This window comes from Cibotium barometz, chromosome 61, assembly GCF_041138505.1.
Source record: "Cibotium barometz isolate CiBa-2024 chromosome 61, ASM4113850v1, whole genome shotgun sequence".
NCBI classification, from domain to species: Eukaryota; Viridiplantae; Streptophyta; class Polypodiopsida; order Cyatheales; family Cibotiaceae; genus Cibotium; species Cibotium barometz.
In genome coordinates this window covers 28,182,216-28,195,246 of record NC_141106.1, presented here as the reverse complement: position 1 = coordinate 28,195,246, position 13,031 = coordinate 28,182,216, and the positions used below count along the sequence as shown (strand labels likewise).

General features: G+C 41.6%; 1 protein-coding gene across 2 annotated transcripts in view; it reads left to right on the top strand.

The window, feature by feature from the left end:
* Positions 1-2,166: 2,166 nt before the first annotated feature.
* MHX (magnesium/proton exchanger) overlaps positions 2,167-13,031 on the top strand; it is a 57,689-nt gene continuing 46,824 nt past the window's right edge. The window contains exons 1-2 of one of the 2 annotated variants that reach the window (XM_086794613.1): positions 2,167-2,940; positions 5,738-5,913. In XM_086794613.1, coding sequence (XP_086650739.1) covers positions 2,604-2,940; positions 5,738-5,913 — 513 coding nt within the window. In that variant the 5' untranslated portion in view covers positions 2,167-2,603. The remainder of the gene's footprint in view (positions 2,941-5,737; positions 5,914-13,031) is intronic. The other variant, XM_086794614.1, reaches the window with a different exon arrangement.

Genomic DNA, 13,031 nt, shown 5'->3' with positions numbered 1-13,031 from the left:
CATATGACTAAGAAGATAGAATACATCAACAAATCAAATTAAAAAAGGAGGGAGATGATATATTTGAATTATGTGTAGAAGAAAATCTTACATAGAATTATGGTAATAGAAGCACCTTTTACCAATGAAATATAAACATGGTAATCATATCAAACTATGGAGAGCCATCTTATGAGCATAGCTATAGAGGAATGTAGATCTACAAAGGGTGGGGGAAACCATGAAAGAGGGAGCTACATATGAAAGGAGAGAGGAAAATGATAGAGTTGCATATGTGAGGAGATAGGGAAATCATTGGAGGGAAGAAGAAAGCAAGGAAGAAAACACAATTGAAAAATTATTACATTGTCATAGTTGTTTTAAAAATTAAAAGAGGAAACAAGAGTGAATATTTCAGTCTTGTTATAAAAGAGTTTCTAATGTCATCATAACTCGTTAAAAGAAAGGAGGAAGAAGAAAGACAAAGAAAACAAGAGCAAACATTCTAGACTTGTTTAAAAGAATTTCTAATGTATAAGTGTCATAACTCGTTAGGCACTATGGAGGGCCTTCAACTTGTTCTAAGGATAACTTGATTTGCTAGTTTTTATTCTTCTAGAAAAAAAGAATCGGTTCATCACTCATAAGATTGCTTAGTGAACTCAAGTTTGCAACATTAAGTTATGCAATGGCTTGAATCAACTCTTATTGATGTTCTACTTGTAAAATGATCTCACTCCATAAGATTTATGTTTGTGGATGGGTTTAACCATAGTAATTAAGTATTCTATGCTTTTAGGTAATATTAAGGTGCTTGAAATTTTAGTAAGCCTCAAAATGGATAGGCCATGCTTAAACCAATGGGGGGCTCAATATTGTTCTTGAATGACACAACTTGGTACATTGATTGTAGTAATGTTACATTAGTCTAATCCTCTTATTGCTTGAGTGCACATTTATTTTCTAGCATGCTTTATATATTTGACATGCAATGACTCACTCAAAGAGTACAATAAGGCATATGGGTAATAGGAGTTAAGAATAGGTTTAAAAGGTCAAATCCAAATTTCACATGAAAATAAAAAAGATTTAAAATGTAAATCCAAATTTTATGTCTCAAGCTACTTGTGGATTTCAATGCAAGCTAGTGTTTTTATTATAGCAATGTATTTTATCTTCTCCCAGTCAATATATAAAAATGTTTCCAAGAACTCTACAAAAGATGCACATTGAATCAAAATGTGATAATGTTAATATGTTCAATTGGAGGCCAAACGTTTAGCCATGCCTTTCTCTATGTGTTCATGTTTTTCATGTGCGGAGTGGATAGGACACACGACATGCATAAGTCTATTCAGGCAAAATGTATGGGTGAAAATAACTTTGTTTTGTACAAGTTGGAAAAAGCTTGGAACTAAAACTTTCAGGTCTATGTGCTATCAAGCTAGTGGGACCCTTGATGTTTTAAGAGTATTAGTGAGGGTGAGTTATAACATCATGTGCTAAGATGGAGGGCCCTCTATAACATGGGAGGAGCCACATGTAAATAAATGCAAGAGGAGTGAAATATTTTTTTTATCGACTTACTTTAAGTGGGTTTACGCACTGGTGTTCCATGCAAAGCATGGTAGATATCTACCTATAGATGTAATAATGAGGGTAGGGGACTATGTGCTTGAGAGCCAAAATTGATGGGCACAATGATGTTGTTTGTCCATAGTTATTCTAGTGTCCATCTTTTCCATGCCCTTAAGGCATGTGAAAGTGTAAACCTTGTGTGGACCCATTTGCAAATTTGTGTGTTGTACTCTTATGGGAAAGTGTAAACCCAATGTGGATTTGTCTACTAAGTAGCTTTACCCATAGTAGTACCTCGTGGGGGGAAAACAAGAGATCTCCCTATCTAAAAAAGGGAAGATGTGTGTAAAGTTCCTAGCTTTTTGTACTCTAGTTGCAAGTGAACAATGCTTGAACTCTAAAACTTGAAATGTAGTTAATTGTTATAAAAAATGTGGTAAACTTACTTGCAATGAAAACTGCTATAAAAAATGTGTGATCAATTAATTCAAGTATAATTTAAACCATATCATATATATATATATATATATATATATAGAAAAGTAAATACTTGCAGTACCAAACTCTAGCGATACAAAAGTAACTCTTAAACTGCAAATTTTAATTTATATGCGTCACTTATTTCTTGCGTTTAACTAGATAGTTAAATCATTGAAAACTATATAAACAGTCTACAATCTCATCACATGTGCATGTGGGTGGCAAATTGCGAGCGTTCTTAAGCACTGCATCGGATCGCAAAACCCTAATCTGAGCACAGAGATCGATCATTCGGTCATTCTATTCTCCTGCATCTGATAGTGAAACCCTGATCTGAGCAAAGCTCTGTGCAGACCTAATCTAAGCACAGTTCTATGCAGACATGGCCAGGATCTTATCTTGTGCTCGAAAACGAGCTCGAGGACGAAGGGTTTCTGCACGGCTTGGCATGCTGATGATGCATCCACGAAACCATAACTGAAATCCATCAATGTATTCATCCATGGATCCCGATCTCGAAACCATAACTGAAACCCTAATCTGAGCAAAAAACGCTGTGCACAGATATGGCGAGCGCATGCTCATCGTATCTTCTCTTCAGAATCGAAACGAGGTTGAGCGACATATTGCGAGGGGTTCTGTACAGCTTCGGCCTGGCATACTGTTTTCTGGGGCTCTCTGCCATCACGGCACGCTTCTTCCTCGGCATGGAGAACATAGTGCAGCAAAGCCGCGAGGTTTCCTTTCATGATCCTGTCTCTGGAAGAAGAGCGGTGAAACGGCAAAGGGTATGGAACTACACAGTTGCAGATATTACCCTCCTCGCCTTCGGAACTAGCTTCCCTCAAATCTCCCTGGCCACCATTGATGCCTGCTTGAACCTTGGCAACCTTTACGCTGGAGGTTTGCCCCCCCCTTTTTTTTTCATTATATTTTATTCAATCCTGTTAAATTTCTTTGTTATATTTCAGTTAGTCTTTGTTTAATCTTGTAAAATCATCTAAAATAAGTCGTTTTATCTTGATAAGGAATGACATTAGGCATTTTTGTTTTCTGGGGTAAAAGTTTAAGAATTAATCATGCTTTATAGAATGTTTTTTTTTTTGGGGGGGGGGGCAGGGGTAAGTTTTTTTTTTTTTTTTTTTTGGGGGGGGGGCAGGGGTAAGTTTTTTTTTTTGGAAATAATTTAAAAGTATCGATCATACTTAGTGAAAGTTTCGTTTTATTTGGGTGGTTTTCTTGGGAAAAATGTTCAAGAATCAATTTAGGGGAAAAAGTTAAAGATTTATGTGTGTTACACACACACACACACACACACACACTCATATTCTTTTGTTTTATGGGAAAAATGAATAATTAATCAGCGTAATTGTTTTTATAAATCTAGGGGTATTTGTTGTCCTAATAAGTTTTGATTAATGGAGTTATAGGATTGGGACATGATGTACAAGTATGCTGCATACAGTAAGAGAATGACATGATCTCTTATTAGGATGTACAAGTTTTGGTTAATGGAGTTATAGGATTAGGATATGATGTAGAGAACTACACGAGCTCTTATTAGGAGCTAGAGAGAGGATCATTTTGTTGTGTGGGCAGATGGCTTTGTAATATATAGAACCACACGAGCTCTAAAAGTCATGATCCAGGATAATTATGTTAAGTATGCTCTTGTGCATTTTTGACATGTGTCTACCTACATGTATAAATTCATACACCACATTCTGCTATAGCTTAAGCTTATGGCTTCATGCTACATCTCAAATACCATGTGCTTAATCAAGATTAAGGAAGTCTATAATTGTTGGAAGGTCGTGGCCTGGCCGCCTACATCCCACATGCATAGAGTTCCAAGCAATGGGATCATCTATAAGTAATAGAAGACTAGGGCCATTCTCATCGCTCCACCAATTTTTGTGGCTTGGAAGGGATTAGAGTGGTGGAGGTTAAACACACAATGCGTGAACATTATTGGGATGGGTGACCTCCTTGGAAGTGGCCCCCAATTTCCAACATGGTATCAGAGCTAGGGATGGCATGTTGGGATGTTGTTAGCGGAGTTGGTCGACTTGCCAATTCCTCTCAACGGAGCTGAACGAAGGCGGAATGCGTGTATGAATGGATGGACAAGCTTGTTGACACACCGGGTGTAATCACGGGCCAAAAAGAAGGCTTTGTGGGTAAATCCTAAGGGTACTAACCGCGACATCATTGATAGTGCGAGTAGCATCTGAGCCCCGTATCATTAGAGCCTCTTGGGTACCCTATGCCTTGGCTGCTGAGGGAGGGTGTTGGAAGGCCGTGGCCTGTCCATGGCCACCAACTAATAAGATAGTCATAGTAGACCTTTGGTTTTTATGTGTCTTCTGGATCATCTAGAATCATGTTTGGGCGCCACTTAACTGCAGGATCATAGCCTATAGGCCACCATTTGGTGTTCAAACCGGGCTATCAGGCCGTCGGGCTACTTAGCCAAACATGAGCCAGCTGGGACCCGGGCAGAATATAACTAAGAGTTAGAGACTTGATTTCTAACTTATGTTTCATGCTAGCACCTAGAGCAGGTTGTGGCTGAAAGGCAAGCAAGAAAGAACTTAGAATCCCTTTATGAAACCTATTTCGTATTGAATTAAGAGAAGACATCACTGACAGGATGACTTTAGCAGAACTTACAGGTTGTAACACTTGTTGACATTAATCAGACTAGCAGATTTTCTCTCCTCTCTCTCTCTCTCCCTCCTCCACCCCCCCCCCCCCCCCCCGCGGCGCCCCGCTGGCCGCCCCGCATTCCCCCCTCTTCCCATAATCATCATTGAGTTCTGCACCTTTACCTCTTTAGTGAGCAGCCACAGGCATTAGAAGAGCATCTGCAGCCAGTGTTTGCATCTGACCATCAGGGTTTATCTGTAATTTGGTCTGAGATCTGCAGCATTGAAACTGCAGAAACATTCAGCGGTACACAATATTTGCATTTAGCATAGGATACTTGTGAATGATTTTGTGTATTGCGAGTCTTCCGCTGTGCATCTTTATCTGTTCACACTTTCATTGCACTCGTAGTTTTATAGACACAACCGCCAACGAAAATGGGAGATCTCATTTGTTCAGAGGAGGATTTCCCCCATCCAGGCCCCACCCTTTGATGGTAGGAGTTTTGTTTGTGAAGGCCGTTTAATCCCCACCGGATCAACGAGTGGGAGTTCTATCTGTGAAGACCCTTAACACGTTTGCTCAAATTTTTGACTCGAGAGAAAAATCTCGAAGAAGTCCTCATGATACTCAATAAGGGATATAGTAGTGAACCTAGGTGATCAGAGTGTCATTTGGAGGGAGGGGGGGTGATTTTAGGATATATTTGTAGCCTAAACAGACTCGTCTGGCAACAAAGGATGAAGAAAAAAATCCATTGTCTCTGAGCTTATAGATGCTGCCATGCTTGGTGAATTCAGTTCTTTATTCTTTATGAAGGAAAGATCTAAGACTTGGCTTCTTGATTGCCGTGTTTGTGTGTGTGTGTGGAGAGATCGCTTGAGCTTTGAAGTGGTTTTAGCTATTTTTGTTCAAAAGACAGAACTGAAAAACTATTCATATACATTTTGACCACTTTACAGAAAATAATGCCTTCCTCTTTTTCTTTTTTCCTTCAGAAAGGATGCTTTACCCAATTTATATTCTCATTTTATCAACACACTTTTTGTAGGTGTGGGTCCAGGCACTCTTGTTGGCTCTGCAGCATGTGATCTTTATCTGATACATGCGATGTGTATCATTATACCAAAGAGAGGATCAATAAAAAAGGTTCTAGATCTTGGGGTCTGGGCGGTGGAGCTGGTTTGGTCATTATGGGCATATGTATGGCTTTACATCATACTTTTGGTCAGTGTTTTCCAGTCTTGTTAATAGTTGCTTTTCTTTTCCCAAATAAAGCTTCAAGTGCCTTTAAACTTGATAAGAAAAGGAGTTACATTGTGTTACTTAAAAAAAGATTGCTAGCATGTCCTCGGCAAAGATTAGTCAGGGAACAAGTTGGCTTTTTTTGGGGGCACCGACGATATGAGTATGGATTCTACATCAGGTAGATACAGGAAGATCATACCATTGCCATGAAGCTAATGGGTTAAAGCTTTGTGAGTAGCAGCTAGCAAGGTGAAACTGCTAGTGGTATCAAATTTTTAAGCTTGGTTTTACCAAAGCTACCCATATTTCTCCATTCTTAAGAGGGCTTGTGTGGCTGTAACTGTGCACTACATTCACTGCAGTATTTATTTGGGCATATACTCCATTGTTAAGAGGGCTTGTGTGGCTGTAACTGTGCACTACTGAAACCGATCCCGTCAAGTGGGAAAGACTCCGTAATAGCACAACTTAATACCACAATTTGAAATGGACAACTTAATAACAACTTGAAATTGAAATGAAATGAAATGGATAGATGGACACCAGCACTGGGGCCGGAACGGGCCAACCCCCCCCTCAATATATGATATATTTATATTTAACAAATACAATGCTCCTAGGTTTCAAGAACCAGATGATGTCCATGTACATATGAATACAGTACCAAACAAATAGGCTCGAAGTAGATGCTCGAAGCAGAACGACCACTAGCGTGGTTCAGTCTCTACGGTCCTGTGCTTTCACTGGACTCCGCAGAGAGCGCCCAACTGGTGTTCCAGGACCACGCACAAACAGGCGCTTCCGTACTAACGCCTGGCTCTCCCGATCTCAGCACCTTTGGACCGAGGTTCTCCAATAGAGCTTGGACTACCTGGCACCCGTCCATACGACACCATCTTGCTAACACACGGGTGGCACCAGTCTGGCTCCCGTCCGTGTCAGCAAAATACTGGCCTCTTCACATGAGACACTGGCCTGGCCTCAAGTGAACGAGACACAAAAACTGGAGATGGACCAAATGGTCGGCCAATTGGTGACATCCCCTTGGGCTTCTAAAGAGTTGTCCTCAACTGAAAAGCCTCAAGATATGCCTGCAACAACTGTGGGTAATCAACAAAATAATCCTCATTTACCCACTTTGCATCAATAGGCAAATAATTCTTAAACTTCACAAGGTATCTCTTGGAAAGCTTTCATGCAGGTAGCTTTCGCTCCTTGTGAAAAACAATCTGTTCTGGCTGGAGGATCTCCTCAAGCTCTTCAATCTCTCGCGGATCTTCTGTGAACAGGCTCATCAGGATCTGGCACCACATATTTCCGAAATAGACTCACATGAAAAGCATTGTGAATCTTCCAATGACTAGGTAAAGCAAGCCTGTAGGACACTTCATTGATCTTTTGAATCACCTTGAAGGGTCCATAATAGCAAGGAGAAAGCTTAGGATATGATCCTTCTCGTCCTGGCCTCTTCCGAAGCCTAGCCTTCTCAAATTTCAGCAAAACCCAATCGCCTTCTTTGACTTGCATGTCCCTTCTATGCTTGTCTCAGCAGCCATTTTATGCTTATCTTGAGATCTTGTAATGGCTGTCCGCACCTGACCAAAAGCTACATCCAAGTCACGAACATATTCATCAGCTGCAAAAATCTCATCCTTTGTATGAAGGATGGGTGGCAAAACCACTCTGCCATAAATAATCTCAAACGGAGCCTTTCCTATGGAGGCATGGATCGTATTGTTGTAGGCAAACTCAACAAGTGGAAGATACTTCTCCCATGCAGTCTTTTGATTTGCCACATAACACTTCAATAAATCCAATACGGCTGAATTTGCAGCTTCACTTTGGCCATCGGTTTGGGGATGATAAGTTGATGAAAACTCAAGTTTAGTACCCATATTATCAAATAAAGTCCTCCAAAAGAGGCTTGTAGTCTTGGGATCTCTATCCCCAACAATGGATTTAGGCATACCATGATGCTTGAAAATATTAGCAAGAAAAAGCTTTACCATATGATCAGCTTTAATGGTTTTCTTGACGGGCAAGAAATGAGCTTGCTTGCTAAACCTGTCCACAATGGTCCAAATAGCATCATTCCCATGTTGGGATCTAGGCAAATCCATAATAAAATCCATCGTGATACTTTCCCAAGGTTGCGAGGGAATAGGCAATGGCTGAAGCAAACCTGGAGGCTTTTGCCTATCAAATTTCACCTTTTGGCAAGTAATACATGCACGTACAAAAGCCTCAATGTCTTTACGCATGCTCGGCCAAAAGAAATACCTCTGAATCATGCGAGTAGTAGGCATAATACCTCTATGACCAGCATATGGTGGAGCGTGACATTCGTCCATAACCTTTGGACGCAAATCCTTCACCACACATAGGCAATTATCCTTCATAAGATAACCCTCGTTGATAACATAAGAGGCATGTGAATGACCAGCCATCAAATCAGTCCATATATGGCAAAAATCAGCATCCAAATGATACAATTCTCGCATAGCAGATAAGTCTCCATGAGAGACCACTGATACTGCAGCTACATAAGGCCTCCTGGATAATGCATCGGCCACCACATTTTTCTTTCCTGGAGTATGCACAATCTGAAAATGAAACATAGAAAGAAAGTTTGCCATTCTCATCTGCTTCTCCGAAAGCTTTGTTTGAGATAGAAAGTATCTCAAGCTTTGATGATCTGTCTTGACTACAAATTTAGCCCCAAGAAGATAATGTTTCCATATCTTGAAGGCGTGAATTACAGCGAAGAGCTCTTTCTCATAGATATCTATATGAAGCTCGGCATCATGCAAACGACGGCTTTCGTATGCAACTGCATGCCCTTCTTGATTTAGGACAGCTCCTATGCAATCACCACAAGCATCACATTCAACTACGAATGACTTGTGCAAGTCAGGAACAATCAATACTGGACCACATATAATAGCTTGCTTGAGCTGCAAGAAAGCATGCTGTTCTTTTGAAGTCCATTTGAAAGTGATTTTCTTCTTTGTGAGATCATGTAGAGGAGTGGCTATCATAGCAAAATGCCTTATGAAACGCCTATAATACGAACATAATCCCAGAAAACTACGTACTTGATGTACGTTTTGCAATTCGGGCCAATTCCGAATGGTCTCTATCTTTGCAGGATCCATTGTAACTCCATCTTTGGATACAATATGACCCAGATAATGAATCTCTGAAAGGAAGAACTCACTTTTCTTGGCATTAATGAAAAGTTTATGCTTCCGTAACTCTTCGAACACTGTGACCAAATGAGTTCTGTGTTCTTGCTCATTCTTGGAGAAAACCAAGATATCATCAAAGAATACTCCTGTGAATTTGCGATGGGGTCGGAATATCCTATCCATCATACGATTAAAAGTAGCAGGAGCATTGGTGAGACCAAAAGGCATTACTAAAAATTCATATAATCCGAAGGCTGTCCTGAATGCAGTTTTATGGACATCTTGTGGCACCACTCGTATCTGGTGATAACCACTCTTCAAATCAAGTTGGCTGAAACAAGCCGAACCATCAAGCTTATCCAAAATATCATCAATTCGCGGAATTGGGAATCTGTTCTTGATGGTAAGCTTGTTCAAAGCTCTATAGTCCACGCACATGCGGAATGAACTGTCCTTCTTTTGAACAAGAAGCACAGGGGAGCAGTAAGGTGAGGAACTGGGCTGAACCAAACCTTTCTCTAAAAGCTCGTTTACCTGCTTCATGATTTCTTCTTGTTGTGCAGCACTCACTCGGTATGCGGGTTTGTTGGGTGGAGAACTACTTGGCACAAGATCTATACGATGATCTTCGGGCCTTTGGGGAGGTAATTCTCCTGGCAAAGTATTAGCATAACAGTCATTGAATGCATGAAGAGAATTCAGCCTAGCATTAGACATAGCATCCATATTTTGATGATTTGGCACAAGGCTATCACGAACAAAAACCAAGTACGCAGAAAGACTCTTTTTCATTGCTTTATTAATTTGGATGTGTGATACAAGTGGGATGGAATCCCCTTCTTTGCCAGCATCAATAAAATGCATGCGGCCTTTATGCATAAAAGAAATTATATTAGACTTGTAGTCTTTGCGGGGCTCAAGCCTATGAATGCCACGGCTTGCCCAACAATACATCACATCCATTTAGTGGAGCAACTAGGAAATGTTCATTATCAAGGTAGCCTGTATATGGATGCGCAACTTCCCTATCAATGGGGTAACTTGCACCTCTTTACCAATAAATGCAGCTTCGGCTTCAATATGAGGTCCCATGTTCTCAACCTCAATACCCAATGCAGCTGCCGTTTGCATAGAGATGAAGTTATCGGTTGCACAGTCATCAAACATGAATAGTGCGGGTTGATCCTTGATTTGTTCCCAAGCCTTGCAAACCATTCGCTCTTTTGCATCATGACTTGTATTTCCTTGCACATCAGGAACTGCATGTACATTAGCCTTGGTCTGCTTGTCCTCATGCTTAGGTTTGCGATCTGGGCACTGTCGAAACATGTGGTCTTTGCTACCACAAGAAAAGCATTTTTCATCCTTGGCATATTGCTCTCTTTGCTCCGGGGTTAAGCCGAATTTGTTCTTCCTTGGGCCCTGATCTTTAGATGTGTTATTTTCAGCTTTACCACCCTTGTGGGTCTCCCGGAAGTTCTTTTTAGGTGGCTGTCCACCCTTTTGCAGATTTGGGACAGCCTTGTCTTTCCCCTTTGAACCTCCTTGATCCTGTTTAATCTTGAGCACCAATTGCTCCATAGCAAGAGCAGAAGCTGTGAGCTGTTGCAAAGTATATTTCGGGTGCAATTCAATGTCCGAACGATATGCTGGTTGCAGTCCGGAGCGAAACTTCCTCTTTCTTTCATCCTCAGTGATTTGCATAAAGGGAGTTACTTCCAGCAACACTTTCCAGAACTTGTTAACATACTGTTGCACGCTTTCATTATCTCTTTGCTCCAGCCTGTCCCACTTTTGAGTGACAGTTTGCTCCGCATTTTGGTGGCAAAAACTGAGCATAGAATCTGTCTTTAAATTCCTTCCAGGTGCAAATGGGATCCTTGGTGATCTTTTCAGTGATCCACCAATGAGCAGCAGTCCCTTTCAAAAACATGCTAGCATGGCGTACTTTAGACTTTTCAGTAAAGTCCTCATCGCTAAAAGCAATGGAACTGTGCCACAAATGCTAACACTTTAGAAGCATCATGTTCTCATGAAAGACATCAAACTTAACAGATTTGTCACCTGCTTTAAATTCCTTGAGCTTTCTGGCATGAGGCTCATGGTCTTCTCTTTTTCTTTTCCCCTTATCCAACGGGGCAGCCCTATCTGCATGGGCTCCATGGGCCGTCATAGAAGTTTCATGAGGCACGGTGGCATGTGCTCCACGAACTTGAAACTCGGATGCATGTGACTTTCCTGCATAAGGCATTGTCTCTCCATGAGACAACTCAGAAGGGAAAATTCTTCTTGAAGCATACCTGTCACCCTTACCATGAGATACATGTCTTGAATGCATGTGACTTTCATGCCCTCCATGAGCACTGGCATACATATATCTGTCAGGCTTTGTGCCTTGTGGGGAAGACGCATGTCGAGAGGTGACTGTCACCTCTTCCTTTTGCATATAAGACTTCAGCCTTTGAGATGCGGGATCTCCATGCTTCAAGCGGGGTGGATTTCTGAATTTCAACTCTCCGTCGTTCCCCTCTTTGATATCACCCTTGCGGAGGAGGTAGGCAAGTGTCAACTCCTTCTTGCCCACTTCCCATGCCATAGACTCAAAAGTTACATCTACCATTGCATCAGCTTTCCTAGCTTCAATGGCACTTTGCACATGGGGATCTTCATGCAAAAATTTTAACTCTTGCTCTTGTGCCTGCAAAAGTTTTCTCATATGTTCCATTTCAGCCCTCATTGCATTAGGCTCTTGTTCAAGCATGACTGTCTTTCCTCGAGATAGTTGTTCCTTTGATTCACTATCATTTACCCTTTCAAGGGGCTTGTGCCTTCCTCGCAGAGCATCAGAACCACGAGAGGCACTAGATGGACCCCTGGAATTAGGCACTTCCAAAGGGTTGCCTTGGCTGTCCATTGTGTAAAGTGTGCTAGAAGCGGGGTGTCCAGTACACAGGTTCGTTTGCCCACTAGGAAGAGGAAAACAACCGTGCTCTGATACCCATGAAACCGATCCCGCCAAGTAGGAAAGACTCCGTTGGACACCCACACGCGTAATAGCACAACTTAATACCACAATTTGAAATGGACAACTTAATAACAACTTGAAATTGAAATGAAATGAAATGGATAGATGGACACCAGCACTGGGGCCGGAACGGGCCGACCCCCCCCTCAATATATGATGTATTTATTGGGAGTATTTAACAAATACAATGCTCCATGGGTTCCAAGAACCAGATGATGTCCATGTACATATGAATACAGTACCAAACAAATAGGCTCGAAGTAGATGCTCGAAGCAGAACGACCACTAGCGTGGTTCAATCTCTACTGTCTTGTGCTTTCACTGGACTCTGCGGAGAGCGCCCAACTGGTGTTCCAGGACCACGCACAAACATGCGCTCCCGTACTAACGCCTGGCTCTCCCGATCTCAGCACCTTTGGACCGAGGTTCTCCAATACAGCTTGGACTACCCGGCACCGAACGGGTGTTGCCGTGGAGAGAATCCCTTATCAGATTTATCACAAAATACTTTACTTAAATTTGAAATTCACTTACTTGTGGATAGTAGATGGAGGACCAATACCCGAGGTATCGGTAGCTAAGAAAAGGCCCAGCATGAAGTGATTTACCACATGGTGGCAAGAAGTACTTGGTTTGCCACCACCACCTTGCCTACTAGGGAGAGCCTCATCGAGCTCCAATATAAAAGCTTCTTCTGAAGACTCAGAAGAAGCGGGGCGAGCTCCCCCATAGTTTGCTCCGGTACTTATCAATATTTGAAAGAAACTTCTTCATTGGATCTCCAAGAGATTGGATTTAGTCTCTAGAGCATTGGTGGCTAAACAGGTATCGCTTGCCTCGGCTTGGTTTATTGCCTCTTGTTCGTTTTTCTCTCGTGTGTGCAT